Source organism: Leopardus geoffroyi, chromosome C2 (assembly GCF_018350155.1).
Source record: "Leopardus geoffroyi isolate Oge1 chromosome C2, O.geoffroyi_Oge1_pat1.0, whole genome shotgun sequence".
NCBI classification, from domain to species: Eukaryota; Metazoa; Chordata; class Mammalia; order Carnivora; family Felidae; genus Leopardus; species Leopardus geoffroyi.
Genome location: NC_059333.1, coordinates 122,924,288 through 122,948,757, shown reverse-complemented (window position 1 = coordinate 122,948,757; position 24,470 = coordinate 122,924,288). Strand labels below are relative to the sequence as shown.

Sequence of the window (24,470 nt, the reverse complement as noted above, 5' to 3'; positions counted from 1 at the left end):
TTCCTAGTAGGGACACCGCCTGTAAAGGTCTCACGACAGCCAACCTCTTGCAACCTCCAAACTGAGGACCTCATCAGAGGGAGGAGGGACTCCTGCCTGGGAGCCCACAGGATTCTGGTAGAGAAGGCATCAAGAGCTTTGGGCAGCTGGTAGCCATCATGTAGGCGCCATGGAGACTGCCATGTGTGTTTGCTCTCCATGTTGTACATGGCAGAGATGTTGTCCTCAACTATGCTCCTGTCTGTGCTGCAAGTTCCTCTTCACCTCAGAGCGGAACTGCACCTGCTTCCCCTGCCCTTACAAAGATGAGCGCAATTGCCAGTGCTGCCACTGCACCTGCTCTGAGAACCCCAACTGCCACTGGTGCTGCTGCTCCTGGGCCAATGACCCCAACTGCAAGTGCTGCTGCACGACCAGCAGCAACCTCCAGTGCTACTACTACGAGAGCCGCTGCTGCCGCAATGCCACCATCACGTTCCACAAGGGCCGCCTCAGGAGCATCCGCACCTCGTAAGTGCCGGGCGCCCGACGGGGCCCTTGCCAGCTGTGGGCTCCATACGTACCCCCGCCCCAAGTCCCTTTCTCCCTCTGAAAAAAGGAGGCCAAGAACATTGTAGCAATTAAGCCTGTCCTAAGCAGCCAGTGACCACATCTAGCCCTGAGTCCCACATCCACGCCCCACCAGCTGTGTGAATAGGCACTGGGCTCTCTCACCTGCACTAAATAGTAGTGGCTAATACTCAGCGTGTAAGCCACTTGCCAGGCACTGCATGTGTGACCCCCAGCAACCCTCACAGCACGCCCACCACACCAACGAGGAAACGGAGCCTTTGGAAGGTGAAGTTGCCCAGGATCACACAGCTAGTAAGACGCAGCCAGATTTTGAACCCGGAATCTGTGTCTTAACTTAAAAATGTTGCACTGCAAAATGGAGAGTATAGGGTCTGTTGTGATTCGGTGGGTTTGGGGATTAACGTATGCACCTTGTAATCCGTTACGGGATTTAAAAATATAAGTTGCCCTTTCTCTTCCTCCTCTGAACTTTTGATACCTTCAACACTTATTGGAAAAGTAGTAACTTCCACAGGCCACTTTTGACCCCTATGTCCTTTATAAGTACCCCGGACCAACTCCTGCCAGCCTTCTCATTCTTCCCACCTGGAAGTCATGCATCTCAGGGTCTCAGTTACTCACGTGGGGCATGAATGCTCTGTGACAAGCAATTGCATATTCTCTTCCTGCTCTGACCAAGGCAGTCCTTTTATGTCCCATGTGAGGGGAGTTTGGAGTAGCAAGGGCAGACTTCTTAGAGAAGGAAAGATCACAGCTCAGAACCATAAGAGGAGAGCTTTTGGAGAGGCAGAAAAATGAGAGGCAGGTTTGAAGCCTTTCAGGCTGGAAAAACAATTCTGTGAGTAAAGTTTCAGTGAATTCAGGAGAAGGATATGATCCATCTTGCAGTTCAGCACTTAGGAGATGCTTAGCAGACACTACTCTCCATTCAGGGAGCTCTTGTGCTGTTTGCATGAGTAGAGGATCCAGGGGTTCTGGATGCAAGTCCAGAGGTTCTCAGGTGCAGAAAGTAGCATCCACATTCCTCTCTCCTGACTCAACGCCCCATTTCCTGCATATCAGCCATGGAGAGTCACTGGCCACAGTTCAACGGAGGAGGGATGACATTGGTGTTGTGGGAAGATGCCTTAGGTCAGTAACTCCCAAACTTTGCTTTACAGGAATCACCTGGGGGTCTTTACAAAGGTCCTCACTGCCAGACATTCTGATTTCATTGGTCTGGGGGATCACCTGGACATCAGAATTGTAAAAGCCACCCAAGTGATACTAAAATGCAGATGGCCTGGAGGGATCAGGAGGGAAGCCAGGAGACCTTCCGGGTGACACAGTGAGAACCCAGGTGCTAGGGGAACAGGCCTGAATTGGAGGGAGGGTGTGTGCAGAGGAGGAGAGGCCAGATATCTCAGCAAGAAGGCAAGGCTGCTGGGTCTGGTGGCTGTTTGGGCATGGAGCCACAGCCACTGAATGCCCGGGTCCAAGCCTGAGGCTTTCAGAGGATAGTCAGAGATGCTATTGCAAGTGTCAGCAGGTGGGCAGTGGGAACACTGAGGCTTGTCTTCCATCTGGCCTCTCTCCTGGTTTCTGAATCCCTGCCTCCCCCTGCTCCTCATCACCACTTCCTGCTCAACGCCTTGCTCATCCAGCCCACTCTGGTCTCAAGTATCTCTTTCTGACTTTCTCATTTCTTTCCCACTTCCTTTTTGACCTCCACCCAAACTCCCTGGGCTGCCTTTCAGCCCTGCTGTTTCTTCTACCAATGTCACCTTCCCTCCCGCTTTATATTACACCATGCCATCTCCCTTTTTATATTACACCATGGTTCTCAGAGTCCTACCTTATCGAACTAAAGAGGTTCATCCAGCTACCACGTGTACAACTCACTGTCGCTCCAGTGACCTCTTTAGGGCCCAGGCAGGAGACTGAGAAAGCAGAGAGGGAATGGGCTGAGAACATCGAGGCCAGCAGGCCTAGGACCCAGCATCCAAATCCTTAAGGGATGAACTTTTCAGGAGCCTGAGTGCCACAAAAGGCATTCTCTGCCACCACAGGGCCATTCCCATTCAGTATGCTTTGGCAACACCTTTGACTGTCTGGGCTCTGAGACATAGGTCCATGGGGAAGGAGATAGGAGCATACAGGAACCTCAAGAAGTCAGAAGCAGAAGAAAATACAGCCACAATGTCAAGATCAACACCCAAATATCACTAATGTGAACAGAAGATAAGAGACAGGATCAGTCACAAATTGTATATCTGTTTACCTCCATCCCCACAGCTAATTCATTTATTTTCATAAACTGCTTTTGCCCTGATTGTAGCTTCTTAAAATATGCATTTGAATTTTACAAGTATGCTTTTACCTCATCCATGGTTCCTACAATTAAATACATGAAATCCACCTCAGACAAATAAAGAATCAACACACAAACACACACACACACACACACACACACACACACAAATAATAGAACCATATACTTCTCATGGACGTGATCACTCTTTTCCTCTACTGTGGACATTAGCTGGCCAGTACCAGAGGGGACTAATTGCCGAGGCCACATTTATTGAGTCCTTACTATGTATCAGCAGTTAGTCACTTTATCATGGATCACCTCATGTAGACTTTGTAAAAGTCTCATGAAGGAAATAGTATCGTTAGCTTTGACCATTGGATTACAGGTGAGAAAAGTGAGAATGGGAGGGATTAAGAAATTCGTCTCAAAGGTGCAGCTCTAAATGGGTACATTCCATCATGAACAATCTGTCCCTAGAGCCTAGACCCTTAACTCTTACCTGTCGGTCTGCTGGTTCTAGGCTTGGTTCTAGGGACGGACCTCCTGGTGTCCTGAGGACACTTGACCCAGCCTCTTCTGTGTTCTACCCTATATACCGTAATACTGATGATGCCAATGCCTGCCAAGCAAGAACATGCTTGTAGGTGGACAAGATTGGATTTACTGAGTCACTGCACCAAGTGAGAACATACACCATGGTTAAGAGTAAGGTGTCTCAGTAAGAAGGCATCTGCAAGTTATTATGAAATTTAGGCTCATTTCAGGTGAGGAAGTGGGGGTAAATCTCCTATCAGGTATCTTAATAAAAATCTGGTTTACAAGATGGGAAGGTCACAGGGCACCAAATGCTGCAATCGGTGAAAAAGCAGCAGTCGCTCCCATGAACCAGGATAGGCGAGATCTGGTCGTTTTGTGGTTTGGACGATGTTCTTGTCTTGCCTGCGTTCATACAGGAGGAAGTGGTCTTATTTCTGCTTTGCTCCATCACAGTCCCAGAATGGCTTTGTCAGGTGTTGGTGTTCTGTAACTTTGCTGATGGGCAACAGAGCACTGAGGCCCCACTGATGGTGCCAGACCAGTCTGTCCTGCTTTCTCTTCTTCAAAATTCACAATCTGCAGTCGTTCAGCACTTACTGTGTTCCCGGGACTGCTCTCAGTCAAGCTTTGTAGGTATTAAATGTAGTTTTAGTCCCCTCAAGAAACTATAATGTGACTACTAATTTTATAACGAGGCAAAAGGCAGAGAGAGGTCAATTAACTGCCCTGAGGTCACCCAGCTAAAGGATGTTGGAGGCAGGCTTAGAACCCCAGTGCCCTGGCACAGAGCCTGTGCTCCCCACCATCACACTGGCCTGCCTGGCAGTGACCCCCAGTTCTTCCAGAGGCCAGAAATGGGGTGAGCTCTGGAGCCGGCCTCCTGAAGTCCTCCCGTGTCCGCTTCTCCTTCCAGCTCCAAGACCGCGCTGCGCATCGGCAGCAGCGACACCCAGGTCGATGAGGTGAAGACGATGCCCGCCAACAGCAACCTGGTGCACCATCTCTCGTGCCCCCTGTGTAACCGGCTGCACCTGCACTCGTTCATGCTGCCCTGCAACCACAGCCTGTGCGAGAAGTGCCTGCGGCAGCTGCAGAAGCACGCCGAGGTCACCGAGAACTTCTTCATCCTCGTCTGCCCCGTGTGCAGCCGCTCGCACTGCATGCCCTACAGCCACAAGATGCAGCTGCCCGAGAACTACCTGCGCGGGCGCCTCACCAAGCGCTACATGCAGCAGCACGGCTACCTCAAGTGGCGCTTCGACCGCTCCACCGGGCCCACCCTTTGCCAGGTGTGCCGCAGTCGGCGCATCGCCTACAAGCGCTGCATCACGTGCCGCCTCAACCTCTGCAACGACTGCCTCAAGGCCTTCCACTCGGACGTGGCCATGCAGGACCACGTCTTCGTGGACACCAGCTCCGAGGACCAGGACGAGAAGATCTGCATCCACCACCCGTCCAGCCGCATCGTCGAGTACTGCAGCCAGGACAACCAGCTGCTCTGCACCTTCTGCAAGACGGCATTCCACAACGGCCACGACACCGTCAACCTCATCGACGCCTGCTCCGAGAGGGCGGCCGCCCTCTTCAGCGCCATCGCCAAGTTCAAAGCAGGTCCTGGTCCCCTCCCCTCCCCTGCACAGTCACCCCTAGTTCAGGTACTGATGGGGAGAATGGCTCCAGGCAGTCCACTTGGTGAGAGCCTCCCCCACCCGGTGGACCAGTCCAAGCACTGGAAAACACTGAGCCAGGCTGCCAGGCACTGGCCTGGTGTGCACGCCGGGCAACCATCACCAGCCTCCTAACCTCCCTGGGCCTTGGCTTTCTCATCTATAAAATGGGCATAGCGGTAGTAACTCCACTGGAGGATTGTGAGGATTAAATGGGTTATTCTATGTGAAGCAGGCAAAAAAGTATCTGGCACATAATCAGTGCAGAAAAATTCTATAATCTTGGTTATAATCTTCATGACCTTGGGCCTCATTTCCTCCTTTGGAAAATGATGAGTTTGATCTTCCAGTATCCTGAAGTTCTGTGAGCCTTTCCGAAGGGTTTTGTCACAAAAGTTGAGTATCTTCGGTGTTTTCCCAATTTGCAGAGGGAAAAAATTAAATCGATGTTGAGAATTATTTCAATTTAAAATTTTCCCCGACAGCGTTTTCCCCAAAACTTGCAAACACCAAAGTAAACAAACTGGTAACAAACACATAATAACAGAAAAACTCAGAAATAGCCAATAACATTCTGGTCAACAGCTGGTTTTTCCTCTGCATGCCTGCTCAAGGTTATTTTATATCGGTTACCTATAAAATAGTACATTTTGGTTAAGGGAAACTGAGCCTAGTTTCCATGCTGGAACCCAGAACAACAATATCTTGCAGGGTTCAGTAAAGAGCCTCATAATTTCTGGGTGTGGATCCACTTGATTAGACATGAGGATCTCCGGCATCCTTTTAGGGCTCTTAGCCCCTGGGAATAGCTTCCTTGAATAGAGGCCTACTTTGCCCAGGCCCTTTACAAGAAGTATGCCTGGTCTCCTCACTCCTCCTGCAGTACAGGAACTGAAATTCCCTCCATGAATAAGACAATGGGGATTCCACGAATTCACTGGCACAGGGCAACTTGTAAATGGCAGACCCAATCTATCTGACTCCACCATCCATGTTAAATCCATAACATTCCTTTGACAACCTTCTCTGTGCTAAACAGCGACCAGAATCTAAAGACTGGAGGACTGGAACACAACAGAAACCACCACCACCACTACCACACTCACAATCTGTGGTCTATCTCATTTCCTTAAGGACCGGCCTGCATCAAGTGACCAAAGTGCCCCAGATCACCCCAGCCCTTTCCCTTTGTGTCCATGTGTAAATATGCCTGAACATATGAGTGGGAGAGTTTTTCTCTGAGCTGCACATAAAGGTCCTATTGGATGTAGAGATGGGTCAGAGATGGACTTTGCTAACTCTGTCACCTAGGACCTCTCACCAGCATGGGTGTTTCAGGAATACCTTCATTTCTCAATTGCTTATACTAGGAAACATTGTTTGTCGATTGATATTTATTCTGTTTTGGAACCACCATCAGGGAAGTCTCTATATTAAAGAAACTCTATAGGAGCCACATTACCAAGCAAATGGGTAGTCCCACTGGTTCCCAGAGGGTTTCTTAAGGTGGACTCACTGCCTGGGCTTGGCTGGATTCTCTGGGGCCTCAGCATGGGAAGGGGTTGCTGCCTATAGTCTGCTGTGCCCCCCCCATGCAACTATAAGAGGCCTGGGCCTTTAACACAGGAGAAACCTAGGATAGTTTTCTCAGAGTCCAGAGCACCTAGAAGCCAGACAATGAAATTCAATTCAATATGAGGGGACATCAGTTCAAATTCCAAAGAGCCCAGCAATTGGAAGGACACAGGGGTCACCTTCATGGCATATCCATTTATTTATTTTTTTAATTTACATCCAAATTAGTTAGCATATAGTGCAACAATGATTTCAGGAGTAGATTCCTTAATGCCCTTACCCATTTAGCCCATCCCCCCCCCAACACCTCCAGTAACCCTCTGTTTGTTCTCCATATTTAAGAGTCTCTTCTGTTTTGTCCCCCTCCCTGTTTTTATATTATTTTTGCTTCCTTTCCCTTATGTTCATCTGCTCTGTGTCTTAAAGTCCTCATAGGAGTGAAGTTATATGATGTTTGTCTTTCTCTGACTAATTTCGCTTAGCATAATACCCTCTAGTTCCCTCCATGTAGTTGCAAATGGCAAGATTTCATTCTTTTTGATTGCCGAGTAACACTCCATTGTGTACATATATACCACATCTTCTTTATCCATTCATCCATCAGTGGACATGTGAGCTCTCTCCATACTTTGGCTATTGTAGATAGTGCTGCTATAAACATGGGGGTGCATGTGTCCCTTCGAAACAGCATACCTGTATCCCTTGGATAAATACCTAGTAGTGCAATTACTGGGTCCTTAGGTAGTTCTATTTTTTATTTTTTGAAGAACCTCCATACTGTTTTCCAGAGTGGCAGCACCAGCTTTCATTGCCACCAGCAGCGCAAAAGAGATCCTCTTTATCTGCATCCTTGCCAACATCTACTGTTGCCTGAGTTGTTAATGTTAGCCATTCTGACAGGTGTAATGTGGTATCTCATTGTGGTTTTGATTTGTATTTCCCTGATGATGAGTGAAGTGAAGCATTTTTTCATGTGTCTGTTGGCCATCTGGATGTCTTCTTTGGAGAAGTGTCTGTTCATGTCTTTTGCCCATTTCTTTGCTGGATTATTTGTTTTTTGGGTGTTGAGTTGGTAAATTCTTTATAGATTTTGGATACTAACCCTTTATCTGATATGTCATTTGCAAATTCTGTCAGTTGCCTTTAGTTTTGCTGATTATTTCCTTTGCTGTGCAGAACCTTTTTATTTTGATGAGGTCCCAATAGTTCATTTTTGCTTTTGTTTCCGTCATATGGAATATCCATTTATATGTAGGTAGAGAATTTACCCTGTCCATCCTTTCTGAGGGAACCCCCTCACCCACCCCTCAAATTTTTTTAATTAAAAAAAATTTTTTTTAATGTTTTTTTATTTTTGAGATAGGGAGAGAAACAGAGCATGAGCGGGGGGCAGGGTGGGGGGAGGGAGGACAGAGAAAGAGGGATGCACAGATTCCAAAGCAGGATCCAGGCTCTGAGCTGTCAGCACTGAGTCCAATGCGGGACTCGAACTCACACACCATCAGATCATGACCTGAGCTGAAGTCAGACTCTGAACTGACTGAAAGGTGCCTCCACCCCTCAAATTTTTTTAACCAGAGTTCAAACTTGCTTTTAAGGACTCAACTCATTTTGGGGGAAGGTGCCATAAATCTACATTTTAAATAAATCTTCAAGTAATTCAAAATCAGGTGATCTGACAATACACTGAGAAACTCTGGGTCCTGGAGGAAAGATCTAGTTTGGGTCGATTGAAGCTGTGGTGTCAATCCCCAGGTGCACACTGGAACCCCCTGGAGAGCTTTACTAACTAGGGCCAGCAGCAATGACACCATCCAGGAGCCCGGTAGGCATGCAGAACCTCAGGCCTCACCCATACCGATTTTGTGGGAATCTGCATTTTTAACAAGATCCCCAGAAGATTCCTGGCAGCTGCTAACTGCCTCACCTGGATTCCTGAGCCCCAACTCAGGCCAATTCATAATCTCAGCAAGTGAGGCCAAGAGGAGAGTTTTCTTTAAAGTTCTCCCAGAAGGGGCGCCTGGGTGGCTCAGTCGGTTAAGCGTCCGACTTCAGCTCAGGTCACGATCTCGCGGTCCGTTGAGTTCGAGCCCCGCGTCGGGCTCTGGGCTGATGGCTCAGAGCCTGGAGCCTGTTTCCGATTCTGTGTCTCCCTCTCTCTCTGCCCCTCCCCCGTTCATGCTCTGTCTCTCTCTGTCTCAAAAATAAATAAACGTTAAAAAAAAAATTAATTAAAAAAAAAAAAAAATAAAGTTCTCCCAGAAGATTCTGGTGCTCACAGAGGACTGAGAACCATGACTGGAACAATTAAGAACATAGGCTTTGGACTCAGATAAATAGAATTAGAGACAGGCCTTGGTTTCTCCCATATACTTGCTGTGTGACACTGGACAGTAACTTAATCTCCCTGAGCCTTAGTTTCCTTATCTATCAATAGGAACAATATCTTCCTCATAGGAAGATACATGTAATATATTATAATAGAGAGATATGATCCATAATATGTGAATTATATAGATCTGGCCCATAATATTTAATAAATAATAGCTAATTTTAGTGTATTTCCTGAGAGAGATATGGACTTAACTTTGCTCTAGGACCAGCTCTTGCAAAGCTGCCATATTTGTAAGATGGGAGGAGGGGTGCTTCTGGCCTCCTCTTTCTTTTCTCGTGGTGCTGCCTCTTTCCCCCTCACCTAAGGAATTTTTATGCTACCTCTCGGGACTTTACATAAACTTAATTAATCTCTAATGAAGAAAGCAATTTCCTATGCAAGATTCTTTGGCAGTGAATAACTATTGAATAGTCAAAGAAATTAATGAACAAAGTGGAATTTCAGCTGCCATAAGCCACAGTAGGGCTTGCACTGGGGAGGGCGGGAAGCATTTCTCAGTTCCTCTGCAATCACCCTGATAGTTTCCTGTTCAGCCCCTATCTGCATTGCTTCCTCATCCCTTGTGTGCCAGCCTGAGGGAGGAGGTGGGCAGAATAGCAGCTTCACAAAATAGGCCGGAGAGTAACACTTACCCCAATGATGTCAGAAAACAGGACAGAATGGCTTTCACTCAATAAATACCTTTCAAGCCCTTCTACCCACCCTAGTCATAGTGAGAACTAAGAGAGCCATGCTCCCTGTTCTCATGGTCTGACAGGACTCCTGGGTTTCTCTTACTCAAATGCACATCATTGTTAAAATGGCCACAACCCACAAAGGTCCAGCTGACTGTGCACCTGGGAATATGTTAAGAACAAAGTACAAAAAAATCTTGGGCACGCCTACTCCTGAGTAAAATCTGATGAGGATTATAGCCCATCAATTCACTACAAAGTTGGCCTATCAAGGGAGGACCTTACCTTTAGACTAGGCCACAGAAGGTTGACATGTCTTCACATCACTGTCACTGCCTGATGCCTAAATCACTGTAAAGCCAACAAAGGTACTCATTTCAGAGAGATGTACCACATACTCTCAATCATAGCATCCTCTACACTATAGTATCCTTGGATTTATGAGTGTCTTGAGCATCAGTGCCCTCTCATATTCATATCTGTATCCCTAGTACCATGTTTGTTGAATGACTGAGTGAACTTAAAATCCAAAAACCATGTAAGAGGATCCAGAACAAACTGGGTTCTCTTTGAAGTGCAATAGCAGACTCTTTTTTAGAAAGAAATGAGGAAAAGGCAAGAGAGGAAGCCCAGCTGATTTCCTACTGTTGTCTAGGGCTGGGTTTTGGTGAATGAGGCAAGGCAGCATTTAGAAGAAGTCATCAGAAATTTAGTTCTTTCTCTTGCCCCTGCAGAAGCTTAGCTTTCACACAGGGAAAACCAGTCACTTTGAGACATCACCTCTTCTCAAGTCCAACATGCTGACACGTGATGTCTGAAACTCATATCAAGGGTGGCCTTGAACTTTCAATTCCAACCCAGAGCCGCAGGGATTACTATAGCTATAACTATGCCAAGGAAAGAAAGGCTGGGACTCCTGAGGGAAGTATTAGACAAGGAGGCGGCGGTGGGGGGGATCCTGAGGGAGGCCAGATGCATCTCATAAACCTGTTCAGCCCTATTGCAGTTCAACTACAAGTGCCCTCCCTCCCTCTCCACCCACTTTCATGGAATCTGAGGGAATTCCCTGCAGTCAGCTTTGACACCTGGAGAGATGAAAATTTTAACCAAAGTAACTAACCTGGTTGTTTTACAGTCCGCTATGAGATTGATAATGACCTAATGGAGTTCAACATTTTAAAAAATAGCTTTAAAGCGGACAAGGAGATGAAGCGAAAAGAGATTCGAAATGGATTTCTCAAGCTGCGCAACATTCTACAGGAGAAGGAGAAGTACATCATGGAGCAGATAGAGAATCTAGAGGTGTCCAGGCAGAAGGAGATTGAAAAATACGTGCACGTCACAACCATGAAAGTGAACGAAATGGATGGTCTGATCGCCTATTCCAAGGAAGCACTGAAGGAGACAGGCCAGGTGGCATTCCTGCAGTCGGCCAAAATTCTGGTGGACCAGATCGAGGATGGCATCCAGAGCACTTTTAGGCCTGACCCACAACTCCGGCTACACTCCTTGCACTGCATGCCCTTGGACTTCACTGAGCTCTCCAATGCCATCCACCAGCTCTTCCCCACAGGGCCCAAGAAGGTATGCTCCTCAGGGGAGTCCCTGCCCTCCCCTTATCCCATGCACTCAGAAATGATGATCTCCAGGAAGGTCACTTTCAGCACTCACAGCTTTGGCAACCAGCAGATATACCAGCGAAGTTCCTCCTTGCTGTCCTTCAACACCACCAGTGGTGAGAAGGCCAAAATGGGTCTGGAAGCCTATGGGCGAGCCCAGTCAGCCACACCTGCCAAACCCACAGATGGCCTCTGTACCTACTGGAGCACAGGGACAGAAAACCAGCCTGTGCAGAACAGCAGCAGCTTCCACAACTGGTACTCATTCAATGATGATTCTGTGAAGACCCCAGGCCCAATTGTCATCTACCAGACTCTGGTGTATCCTAGAGCTGCCAAGGTAAGGAAGGCTCTGGGCCCATGAGGAAGGCAGGAGGATGGGCGGTATGGAATGGAGGTGGGTAGTCAGAAAAGGTTGCACTTACCTCTTTGACCTCTGGGGTTCAGTCACTCGAATCTGCTCCTAAATTCCTAAAATCTTAAGTAGCACAATATTGGCTTAAACCAAATAATGTATTTAACTCATAGTCAAAAATCTATCTGAAGACCCCAACCCCATTTCAAATGCAACCCAATTTGGGAACCAAAGTAATTTGAAGAGACTGCTTGGAGGGTGTAATGTTTCCCAGGGGCAAAGCCTATAATTGTAGAGAGAACACAGAAAATCCAATTAGAAATATAGGCTCCATTATCTATCAGCAGTGATTCCTCTAAATTGCTACCTTTCCTAAAGAAAGTATTCATACTCTCTATGATTTGGAAAGAATAGAAGGATAATCCCCAATGGAATTCCAATTCTAATCTCATAAGATTCAGTTTTAGAGGGAGGGAGTGTTGATCTCTCACAGACCTCTACAACTGCCATCATCTGACTTCAGGAGACATGACTCCTCCTTGGCCCTCTTGACCTAACACAGACAAATAACCTTTCCCTTAACATTCCATTCAAATCCAGCTGAATCTAAATCAAACTGTTTATAGAATGTGTTATTAAAGTTCAAGGAAGGAAAAAGATTAACTTGCAATTAGAGATCCTGTTAGAGCATCACTTGCCTCTCTTGGGGTTCCCTACAGGGACATCTCCCAGGCCAGCCCATGGCCTGCTTTCATGTGGCAGAGCCCATCTTTTGCCCTCATAATCTGAAAACATTCCCAAAGACTTTTAGCATCCTTGAAGTCTAAACCATCGGTTCTCAAACATTAATGTGCACCTGGAGGTCTTGTTAAAATGCAGATTCTGTTTTAGTGGGTCTCAGGGGGCCCTGAAATTCTGTTTCTAACAACCTTCCAGGTGCTGCCATTGCTGCCAGTCTGCACACCACACTTTAGTATCAAGGGTCTAAAAACAAGAAAATGAAAGCCAGACACTGACCAAGCTTTACTTTGCTGTTCTCCTGAGACATCATAATCTATGTTTTAGAGTCTATAATCAACAGCAAGAATGACCTTACTCTGAAAAGTAGAATATACCTTCCCATGGGCTATCAGACACAGCAAAGTATCTCTACCCTTCATATAAGAGACACCTACAACTGAGTAACCAAACCTTCATTTCCAAATGATACCAGATCAGCAAAGCCTCCAGTGTATGTGACATTAGCTCAGTGATGGCATTAGGTCTCTCCATGCAACTTAGACCTGGGAGATTGGCAGTTTCTCGCTCTGGTGATGTCTGCCCCATAATTGGGCTTGGAAAACAGTCACCCCATGCCACTGGTTAGTGGTCCCTGCAAGAGCCCAAGAAAGGGGCCTAGGAAAGTCAAGTCATTGCCTGTCAAGAGAGGACACCTAAATCTACTGCCAAATAGTGGTATTTGATGTGAAGATATCAGTGATCCCTATTAGGATCATGGAATGGAAATCACACAGGAATCCTAGTGTTTAGTGATGCCGAAGATGAAATCTGTGCTGACTTCTCTCTCAAATGATGGTTGACTAATAGCCCACTTTAGGCTTTTGGCATAGAAAACATTCTCAAAGTTAGTCTTATAACTTGTCAAATACGTATCTTAAAAATCCTAAGGATTTTTTCCTAAAAACTCAATTTTATTTCTAGAAAACCTTCCCAGAGAAATGATTAAAAATTCAGGTGAAGATTCATGCCCCCAAAGTCCTCATTGCATCATTATTTATTGGAGTGTAAAATTAGAAACAACCTAAATGTTCGACTACTGAAAGATTAAATCACTTATGGGACAGCTATTAAAATGGTGCTTTACTAAGTTTTTAATAATATAGGGAAATGTATAAAGTATAAAAAATGAAAGGAAGCAGGAATCAAAGCAATATAATCCAAACCGTATGCATTTCTGTATTTGTGAATGTTCTAAAATTGGAAGGAAATAAATTTTGAACTGAATTTTGGGATTATAAGTGATGTTTATTTTTGTCCCTTGTATTTTTTCTGCATTTTCCAAGTCTTATTTATAATGAGTATGTTTGTTTTGATACTCAGAAAAAAATAAGTTAATTTTTACTGACAAGTTATACAAATTTATAAAAAGTTTTAAAAGTATGAATATATAAAAATAACTACAAATTAATTTTAAATTCACAAAACTTTATGCACTTAGGAGTAATTTTAAATTAACTTTATAAACATAGTAACATTTAAATTTGTTAAAGCTTAAAGAATACAATATCTGTTTAGAAATATAATCATTTTAAAATATTTATGTGCCAGACACAATCTGCTAATTGATATTTGTTAATATATCTCTTTCCGAAAGCTGATATATTATATTTTGAGTGTGAATATATATTCTTCATGCCTTGGGTAAGCCATTGCACCTCTCTGGTACTCTACTTCCTTATGTGTAAAATACAGGCTTGGAACAGATACACTTTTCATTGTCTAGTAGTCTGTGGTTCTGTTGGAATTTGCTAAATGTAACCTTTCTGGGCCTCAACTGTAAAATAGGATAATAAAATCTCCCTTCCAGGGAGTTGTGATGACTAGGTGAGTTAGGCAATGTCTGACACAGAATCTGACGCATAGAAGGTATTCAATAAATGGCAGCTACCTTGGTTAATGGTGTCAAGAGAACAATGGTCACTGCCATGTTGACTGATGGTAACAGAACCCAGAGGAGCATTCTTCTGTTCTTGAAATGCATTATGAGCATCACGTCAGGTCTTATCAGGTAGCCTTTCAAGACTGCTGCACATAGTCCACATTGAAGTCCTCAGCAGCTAGAGGGGATGGGGTCAGCTTAAATCCGCCCCACTGATAGTTAATGACACAAATCTTTACGGGAAAGAAAACTGAATGGTGTATATTAGTACCACACCCATATGTTCATTGCTTCATAGGTTTATTGGACATGCCCAACAGAAGATGTGGACTCTTTTGAGATGGAATTTTATGAACTCGTTACTACCCCTCCTAACAATGTACAGACAGAGCTCTGTGGGCAAATTCGGGATATAATGCAGCAGAATCTGGAGCTGCACAACCTGACCCCCAACACTGAGTATCTGTTTAAAGTTAGAGCCATCAACAATAATGGTCCTGGACAATGGAGTGACATCTGCAAGGTAGTGTGCACATTTTTTTTCTCAGACTTTCTTTGTAAGCTCTGGATGCAGCTCTGTCAGGATGATCACAAGATCACAGAACCCACAGTGTGACTGCCCCCTCTAATCCCAGAAAACTTGTTAACTCAGAGTCAAAGAGAGGGCTGCTGGCCTCAACCAACTTGGCAAATGAGGCCTAAGAATTGTTAGTTCAGTTTGATTCAAAAAACATTTGGGCCAGGCATTCTGTTAGGATGTAGAGATTCTGAGGAAAATAAGGCATAATCCTTACCTTCAAGGAGCTCAGGGTCTATTAAACAAATAATTGTGGTATGAGAAGGACAAAAAAAGAGTTCATTGTTAATCCCAGTGGTGATTCAAAGCAAGCGTAGGGTGCCAGATTTAACAGACATAAATAGAGGGCACATACAACAAAGAATTTTTAATGTAAGTATGTCCCATGCAATATTTTATTTGTTGTTTATCTGAAAGTCAAGGAGTAACCACTGAGCATGTCAGAATGGTATCCCCCAGAAAAAGGGACATGATTATTCCTATCTTTCTTTGTGATTCGAAGCTGACTCTTCTTTATATCTCTGGGGGATATACGTTCATGAGTATAATTTTATTGATACTCAAAGGAGAAAAGGAAGAAAAATACCAAGAGCTATCGTACTGTAGAACCATAATGATGTTCTTTGGGATACCAGTAGATTATGGCTTAATCAGGAATTCTTTAGAGGAAAGACAGTAAGTTCATTCATTTCAGCTTTTGAAAAGGGAAATGTATGGTACAGAGAAAGAGGAGTCTCATGAGACCACTTCCAGCCAGGACAAACATCTAATCCTCAAGGGAACTAGAAAGCCATCAGTTTCTTTCCCTTCCTCTGTCCATCTCTCTGTCGCTGTCTCTGTCTCTCTGTCCTCCCTCTGCCCACACTTCCACGTCTGCTTCTGTTTGAATCTGCACCACTTTCAGCTAGTTTGTAGTATTTCCTCCCCTAAATTCAGCTTGCTTGTGGTTTTGGATTGTCCTGGCCCAACTTCTGTGTGACCAACACAGTCTAACTAGCAACCCTCCCTTTGTATCAGGTCAAATGTTTGCAGAAGAGAATCTGATTGGTTGCTACTTCTAGTGATGAGGGAAGCACAAGGTAGGGTGGGGGCAGGATTATGCTGTAGGTCATTGTACCAGTAGCAAATCAGCTGAAGGCAGAGGCTCTCTAGTCCATCTGGACTGCTTCTGGAGCCAGCACCCACATGAACCCCTTCCCACTCTCATGGAGGCCAGATACTCACCTGGGCAGGAGGCAGAAGGAGAAAGTCGGCCTGCCTGCTCCTCTCACTCTACCCCAGCCAGCTACCCTGTCAATTGCCCAATTCTTGTTGCCACCCTTCTTTCCCAAGCATGGAACACCCACAGCTGCTACCATATTTGCAGCATGTCCTTTCAACTATGGATTTTTCCTTCATCTAATTCCATCTGCCTTCTCATTTTTTAGAAATTCCTCAGAAATGTCTTGCCCCTGAAAGGCACTCAGTGCTGTTACTAATATTTTTAAATGTATCTCCTGTCATTTTTACATGCTAGGCACAAGGACAGGGAGTGGAGAGACTGAAGTGTGTCGGCCCGTCTTAAGTAGATGTTTTGTCCTCCCTCTTAAGCTCTGAACTCCCTGAGAACAAACTTCACATCTAATTCATCTCTCTTTCTCCCGCAATGCTTACCACAGCAATGTGCATATCACAGGTTCTTAATGGTTATTGAATGAATACATGACTGAAAATGTGATCAAACAAATGAATATATGAATGAATGTCTAAATTAAAGAGTGAAGAAATAAATGGATGAATAAAATTAATAATTACAAAGTATCATAAGATGCCCAAAAGCTAAGTGCTTTATGAAATCAGTCAAGAAGTAACATTCCCCCTAAAATTGTGTTTATGCGATTAATTTGTACTCCCTACATGGGAAGGAAACTCATTCCAGTTTCTTTGCTTTTTAACACAATTTCTAAATGAGCAGAGCACTAATTAATGAGGTTTTCTGGAAGCTTCATTTTTATCTGACTTGCAGAGCTGCAATATAGATTTTTCCTTCAGAAGTAATTCTTCCTCCCTCTTTGTGATTATATTAGCATTCTGGGGGAAACACTGGTTTCCTTAACATTTGTCATGATTTGCATAAGTAAAGGCTTCAATATCAAATGAAAATAAGATGGTGTGTTTGAATGACATTTATAAAGCTTCATAAAAGTAATGACTTCAGTTCTTTCCCATAAAATCGAAATACTTTTCCTTTGGCATCGGTCCTATGCAGGTATTCCTGAAAGGTTTCATTTAAAATGCTGTAATGAGGTAGCAGAATCATTTCTTATCCAAAATACAATATTTCCATCATACATACTTTTGAAAAGGAAGCGAAATAACACCTTTCATATTTGATTTTCATAGTCTGTGACTTGCTGATTTTTTTAAGGGATTTTATTTGAAGTATAATATACAAAGCATGAAAATTAACGTGAATGCATTTTAAAGGTCCCATTTATTGAAGGCCGACTCCCTGTCAGATACTGTGTATTCGTTACCACTGATCGTGCCAACCACTGGAGGTGGGGAATTATTGCCTCTATTTTACAGATGAGGAAACTTAGGCTCAAGAGGGAAAGTGCTCTCATGTAACTGAAGAAAGAGTTGAGTGGGAACTCAGTTCTCATCCAAGGCTGGAGCTCTTTGTTCTCCTGCACCACAGTCAGATTCAGCTAAATCTGGGCCAGTGGGCCCCACCCTGGGGACCTGGCACCTCATTCTGGGAGAATATTGTCAAAGCCAACAGCTGTGAGAACAGGAGCTTTTTTCTGAGAGGCAAAATTGAGCATTGGACTTGACCTGGTGTGCCATGGCCCAAGGCCCAACTCCACTAGGCTGTAAGCCCAAGGTGGACAGGTGCCTTGCTGGCCTTCCTCACTCCTCTCGGCCCACAACCTTCAGCCAAGAGCCTCTTACATCCAAGAGCCTGATAGTTTTGAAGGAATGAAGAAATGTGTTTTTAGGCAAGTCATATATCCTTTATCCTCAGTTTCTCTTCCTGTTCTTCCTCTAATCCGCAGGGTACCTCCTGACCACCATCCACATTTCTGAAAAGAGCCTCCTTACTTTGTCTCCCTCTGACTTCAAATCTCTGCTAACTTCCAGGAAGTCTTCCCATAACAAACCTAGCTTTCTATCTGTGCATTGGTTTCCCATTGCCACCATAACAAATCAGCAGCTTAAGCAATACAAACTTATTATCTTACAATTCTGGAGATCAGAACTTCAAAATGGGTGTCACCCAGTAAAATCAAGGTGTGAGTAGGGCTGTGTTCCTTCTGAAGACTCGGAAAAGTTTATTTTCTTGCCTTCTCCAGCTGCTAGCAGCAGCCCACATTCCTGGGCTCATGGCCCCTTCCTGCATTTTCCAAGGTAGCAACATCAGGTTGAGTCCTTCTTACACCTTCGTCTCTCTGGCTCTCTTCTGGCTCCCTCTTTCTTTGAAGGACTCTTGTGATAACATTGGACCAACCTGATGATTCAGCATAATCTCTGTCTTAAAGCCAGCTGACTAGGAACTTTAATTTCCCTTTACTGTGACACATAACACATCCACATGTTCCCAAGATCACAATGTGGATATCTTTGGGGGCCAAAATTCTGCCTACCGCAGTCTATAAACCAGATATCCCCAGCTACATCACATTTGGAGGTAAAAATTCAGGCCTAACAATAGTCACAAACTGCTACTTTTCTGGGCTTTTCCTGATTACCTCTTCAGGAAATGCACCCATTCCTGCCCCCACTCATCCCCGCAAATTCCTCCCCAGTCTGTATTGGGGGTCACCTCTGGTGTCTCCCATGTGCTCAGGAAACAGCCCTGCCAACTACTCTCAGTCTCTGCAGTGCTGACCCCTTCCTGACCAGGCTGGAACTCTAGGCACAGATCCTGGGCATCTTACCTGGGTTTCATGAAATCCCCCTACTGGTTTTACCTCTGTCTCTACTTCAGACCTCCTGTCCAGGCTGAGATATGCATCTTCAGGAGGTGGGGTTGCAGGGCAATCTGAAAGACCAACACTATCCCACACTATCATACACTCAGAATAACTGCCCCAAACCTACCTCACCCACCCACATACTCACAGCCACCCCCTGCCCTGAAATGAGAGAAAAATGGTTTGCACTCCCTACCTCCTTAGGATTTATTCTTTTCCAAATTGCTGCTTGATCCTTCATGCAAATAGAGAATCCTATCACCTGCTCTCTACTTGCTCTGCAGAAAGACATGAACCCTGGAGTGAGGATAATTTAGATCAAGCTGGACCTATTACTTTTAACTTCATACACAGAGGGTTGAATTAATCATACACTTCAGTTCATGGTCCATTTTCAACAATGGCCTATGCAAGGCCCTTTTCTTGTCTGTGTATGTATTCCCTTCTGCAGCCATTCCTTCCCAGACATCCATTCTAATACGTTTCGTGTATATCTTATTGCTTTTATGAGTTCTTACATGGTATGTATTGTTTTGAATGTGCTGGTAATTTGCACAAATAGTGTTGTGCTACTTAACCCTACTTTGTTTCTCACCTTTTCTCCCAGAACACTGTGTTTTTTATGCTGTAGCAATGTAGTTATATACATTTAGTCCCTTACTCCTAATGCGGCCTCATCTTTCACAGTGTGCATTTGGGCACCATATTTCACCTGTTCACTTAGCCAAGACAGACACCCAGATGATCTCCAGTAATGATGCAGTGAACAGCCTCATTCGTGGCACTTTGTGGGTAGGATAGGGGTATGAGAATTTCTCTAGAACATTGTATTTGTTTGCTAGGACTGCCATACTAAAATGCTATAGGTTGGCTGGCTTACACAACAGAAATTTATTTTCTCACAGTTCTGGAAACCAGAAGTCCAAAATCATGATGTTGGCAGGTCTGGTTTCTTCTGAGGCCTCTCTCCTTGGCTGGAGACACTTGCCTTTTCCCTGAGTCCCTCACATGGCCTTTTCTCTATGCCAGTGCACCTTTGGCAGGTCTCTGTGTGTCCACATTTCCTCCTTTTATAAGGACACCAGTCAGATTGGATTAGGGCCCTCCCTAATGACCCCATTTTAACTTAATCACTTCTTTAAAGGGCCTCTCTCCAAATACAGTTGACCCTTGAACAACATAGGTTTGAACTGTGTGGGTTTACTTATATACTGACTTTTTACAGTACAGTACTATATTTTCTCTTCCTTATGATTTTCTTAATAACATTTTATTTTCCCTATCTTACTTTATAGTAAGAATACAGTGTATAATAAATACATAAAATATGTTAATTGACCATGTTAATGGACCAATTGACCAAGTCATCAGTATGGCTTCTGGTCAGCAGTAGGCTAATAATAGTTAAGTTCTGGGGGAGTCAAAAGTTATACATGGATCTTTGACTGCATGGGGGTCAGTGCCCCTAAGCCCTGCATTGTTCAATGGTCAACTATACAGGCACATTCTGAAATACTTGGTGTAGGACTTCAACATATGAATTTTGGGAGGACATAATTCAGCCCTTATTAGAATATACCATGAGTGAAATTGCTGGATCACAGAGTATGTGCATACTTGATTTAAATGTGTGCATGAATGTGTCCATAAGGAATGAATGAGGGACCCTATAGCTTAAACCCCACCTGTATGTGGCATGGTCCAGCTTTCTACTGTTCTGTTAATCCAATGGGTACAAAGTACGATAATCTCCTTACTGTTTGAAATTTCATTTCACATGCTTGTTAGTTTTCAGGATTTCCTCTTCTGTAAATAGCCTGCTAAATATCTTTCACCCATTTTTCTACTGCATTTGTTCTTTTTCTAGGTGATTTGCAGTATGTTCTTAAATATTCCAGATAATGCTTTTAGACATTGCTAATATCTTCTCTGTTCTGACATTTGCCTATTAACTTTGTTCATAGTGTATTTCATGAAACAACAGAAAACTTCCATTTTGATATGACTGAAGTCATCAATTGTTTTTTTCTTCTGGTTTGACCTTTTGAAGTTTTATTTAAGAAAGTCCTTCCATAGGCTTAGTTCACAAAGATAATCTTCCTCATATTCTTTTATTATTCTTTTATTAACTTTCACTTTACCTGTCAAACTTAGGACTTTAATCCATCCAGAGTCCACCTTTGTGTGTAGTGCCAGGTAATGATGCACATTTTTGACCGTCTAGTGAGGCAGTTTTTCCAATAGCATCTACCAAGCAATGTCTTTTCCATTAGTATATGGTAAATGTGCCACTGCGATCTTATATTAAAGTGCCATATATTCAAAAGTTGTCTCTGAGCTCTCTATAGTCTCCTGTTGGTCTGTTTGTCTGTTTTTATGTCAATACCACACTGGTTTTATTGTTTAACCTTAGCTTTCTGCTTTGTCTTGATGAACTGCTAAGGTAAGTCTACCCATTACCCTTCTTTCTATTTTAAGGTTTATTTATCTAATCATAGGAATTTGTTCCTTCATATAAATTTTGGAGCGAGTAAATCGAATTCCTAAAAAAAAAAAAAAATCCAGATAGAATTTGATTAGGATAGCATTGAGTCTCTAAGTTAATTTGGAGACATTTGATATTTTTGTAATAGGTCTGACATTTATTAAATCATTTTCATTGTGCTTTACTAGGGCTTTTAAATTCTTCTCATAGAGGTACTGTATGTTCCTGGTTAACCAGATAGTTGACAGACTTTGTAGATATTATGAATGTTATCTTATATTTGATTATATTTTCTAATGTATTGCTGGTTTAGAATAAAAGCCATTGGTGTTTGGAGGTTAATCTTGATTCTAGAAATCCTGATAAACTCTCTTATTACTCTGAGAGTCTATCTGTTGATTTTGCTTGCTTTTCTAGGCTATGGTCCTATCATTTATGAATAATGATAGTTATATCTCCTTCTTACAATCCTTGAACCTCTATTTCTTTTCTTTCCCTATACCTTTGGCCAGGGCCATGAGTCCTACAGAAAATAGAGGCTGAAATACTTGATATCCTTGTCTTATTCCTAATCTTAATGTTTCTCCATTGAGTTATGATGATTTTTAATTTAGTTTTTGTGGTGTATAATTCTCATTGAGTTAAGGAAATTTCCTTCCACGTCTGAATTGCTGAGAGCTTGTACAACCTTATGCAATTTTTTTTGTATTATTTGAGACAATCGTATGATTCTTCTCCTTTAGGCATTAATGAAATGAATTACATTGATTTTCTGATGTTAATCTTGACTTGCATTCATGGAATTAACCCCATATGATCATGCTGCGATTATTTAATATACTTGGTTTTAGTTAGCTCATATTTTATTTTGGATTATTGTATCTATGATCATAAGTGAACTAGCCCTATAATGTCTTGCCTATATTGTTTTTATCTGGCTCCAGAATCAATATCTTATTAGCTTAATAAAATGAGGTAGGAAGCTTTTGCTCTTTTCCTGCTTTCTAGAACAAACTTTTCTTAAAAGTTTCTTAGAATTCATTTGGAAAACCATCTGAGCATTTTGGGTAAGGAAGGGGATGTCAATTATTTCAATTACTTCAGTATCTCATAGACTGTTCTCTGTTTCTTCTGTCCTTTTTCATATGATCCCCTTGTTCATAGACACGCCCCAATCCTTACTTCTCCATCCATATATCACACATGATCTTTGTCTCTGGAGACCCTGACTATGACAAAATTCAACTCCCCTATGTTGTATGAGTCAATTCCCAACTCTGCCACAACACTGTTATTCCTTCATTATCACCCACCCCCATTGCTCAGTGTGTTTCTTTAACATTATTTTTATTACCCTTACCAGGGCTGTCTCTTTGTGTTATCTCAATTTTTATCCAGCAATGGGTAACATAAAGACTTACTAGCTTTGTATATAGGGACATTGTACAAACATCGCTCTTTGCCACCCAAACCACACCTCCACCCCATCTGCCCTGTGAGTCCTGATTCATCTAGACAGAGCCTACTGATCCAGTGGGCTCTCATTCCTGGATCTCAGCCTCACTCCCTAACCGCCTCTTCAGTCAATGTGTACAGGGAAGGAACGGGAATGCTGCCAGACCAGAGGCATAGAGAAACCTAGCACCTTCAGAGAAAAGCAGGGAGATCCACGTGTAAAGCTGAGTCGGTTAGACTTGTAAGAAACTTGCTCAGTGCAGTCTCCCCTTTCCAGGTAGTTCTGACCACTCACTGCGATCACAGACAGTGTGAACCATCAGAGGGAGGCAACTGGCAGATATACATATTGTGGTTCTATTCACCTCTCATCCACTTCTCTAAGAAGCTTCTCTTTACCATGGCCAATGTTGGGATTACAGAGATGAAAGATGGTCACTTCCCCCACACCCCAGTCAGAATGCTCAGTCTGTTAAGAGTCAAACACATTTGATGGAATTTACAAATGATAAGAGCTATGACAGAAGCAATCTCCAGGGGCTGGGGGTCACCTGGAGAGCTATTCTATGGTGAAGCCCACCTGGGGTCACAGCATGCAGTTAAATGAGGTGCCTTTTAAGGAAATGGAACCTGGTCTGTGAAATCCCAGTCTCACCACATCTTAGGTATGTGACTTTAGAAAAGTGAGAAGTTACCCAGTTCTTCTGAGCCTCAGTTTCCTCTCACTCATACAGTGGGGTCAGTGGCACCTGCTTCATGAAGACTTAATGAGATGTTGTGTGTAGGGTCTGGTGCACAGCAGTGGCCAAGCTCCTGGAAGCTGCTGTTTCCCTTGTGACTGGTGCCATGGTTCTCTGCTTCTGATTGCAGGTGGTAACCCCAGATGGGCATGGGAAGAACCGAGCTAAGTGGGGCCTGCTGAAGAACATCCAGACTGCCCTCCAGAAGCGCTTCTGAGCTCCTCGCAGAGCAGGAAGCAACCTCAGCAATGTACCACAGATAGACATATATACACACATACATACGTATTTTTCTCAACACATGCTTCAGTGAGGCTATCACTGTAGGCGATGTTCCCGGGACCTCTGAGTCTTCTAAGAGCTAATAAAAGGAAATGCCTGATGTCATGGCTTGCTGTTTGCTGATTACTTTGAAACTAAGATGCAAAACAGTCCGCAAGTCTCTATGCCTCCAGTAGCTCTGAACCTAACCCTTGGCTCAGAATTCAGTGGTGTTGTGTACATGGCAGCCACCGGGCCTCGGGGTGGTAAAAGGGGTGGTCTTTTTGCAGTCAGTTCCTGTGGGTATACATTCTGACCCTAGTCTAACTAGATTTTACTGTTTGAGCAAGTCAATGATTGATGAGAAGCTCATTACCTCACCCTGTTGTCTATTTCAACAATAAGCAGCCAACATTGTTAGAATGCCCTTCCTAACTATGGAGTCTGGACTTGCCTTCCCATAACTTTCCCCATGCTCTGAAGCTTGCCCCTGACCCATAAAGAATGAGGACACTCCCTCCCCTCCATACTTCTGCTGGTCCCCAGAGCAAAGAACAGTAGAATGCTTGGTTGGAGGCTCCTCTATGGTCCTTGAAAGCAAGGTAAGAAAGAATGGCAGAGTCACAAGTCAGCTCCAGCCTGTCGGAAC

General features: G+C 43.8%; 1 protein-coding gene across 1 annotated transcript; it reads left to right on the top strand.

The window, feature by feature from the left end:
- Positions 1-23,942, top strand: TRIM42 (tripartite motif containing 42). The gene is made up of 5 exons (XM_045503477.1): positions 1-510; positions 4,317-5,014; positions 10,850-11,673; positions 14,646-14,870; positions 23,691-23,942. Exons 1-5 carry the CDS (start codon positions 170-172, stop codon positions 23,775-23,777), a joined length of 2,175 nt encoding a protein of 724 aa, XP_045359433.1. The 5' UTR covers positions 1-169; the 3' UTR covers positions 23,778-23,942.
- Positions 23,943-24,470: the final 528 nt, after the last annotated feature.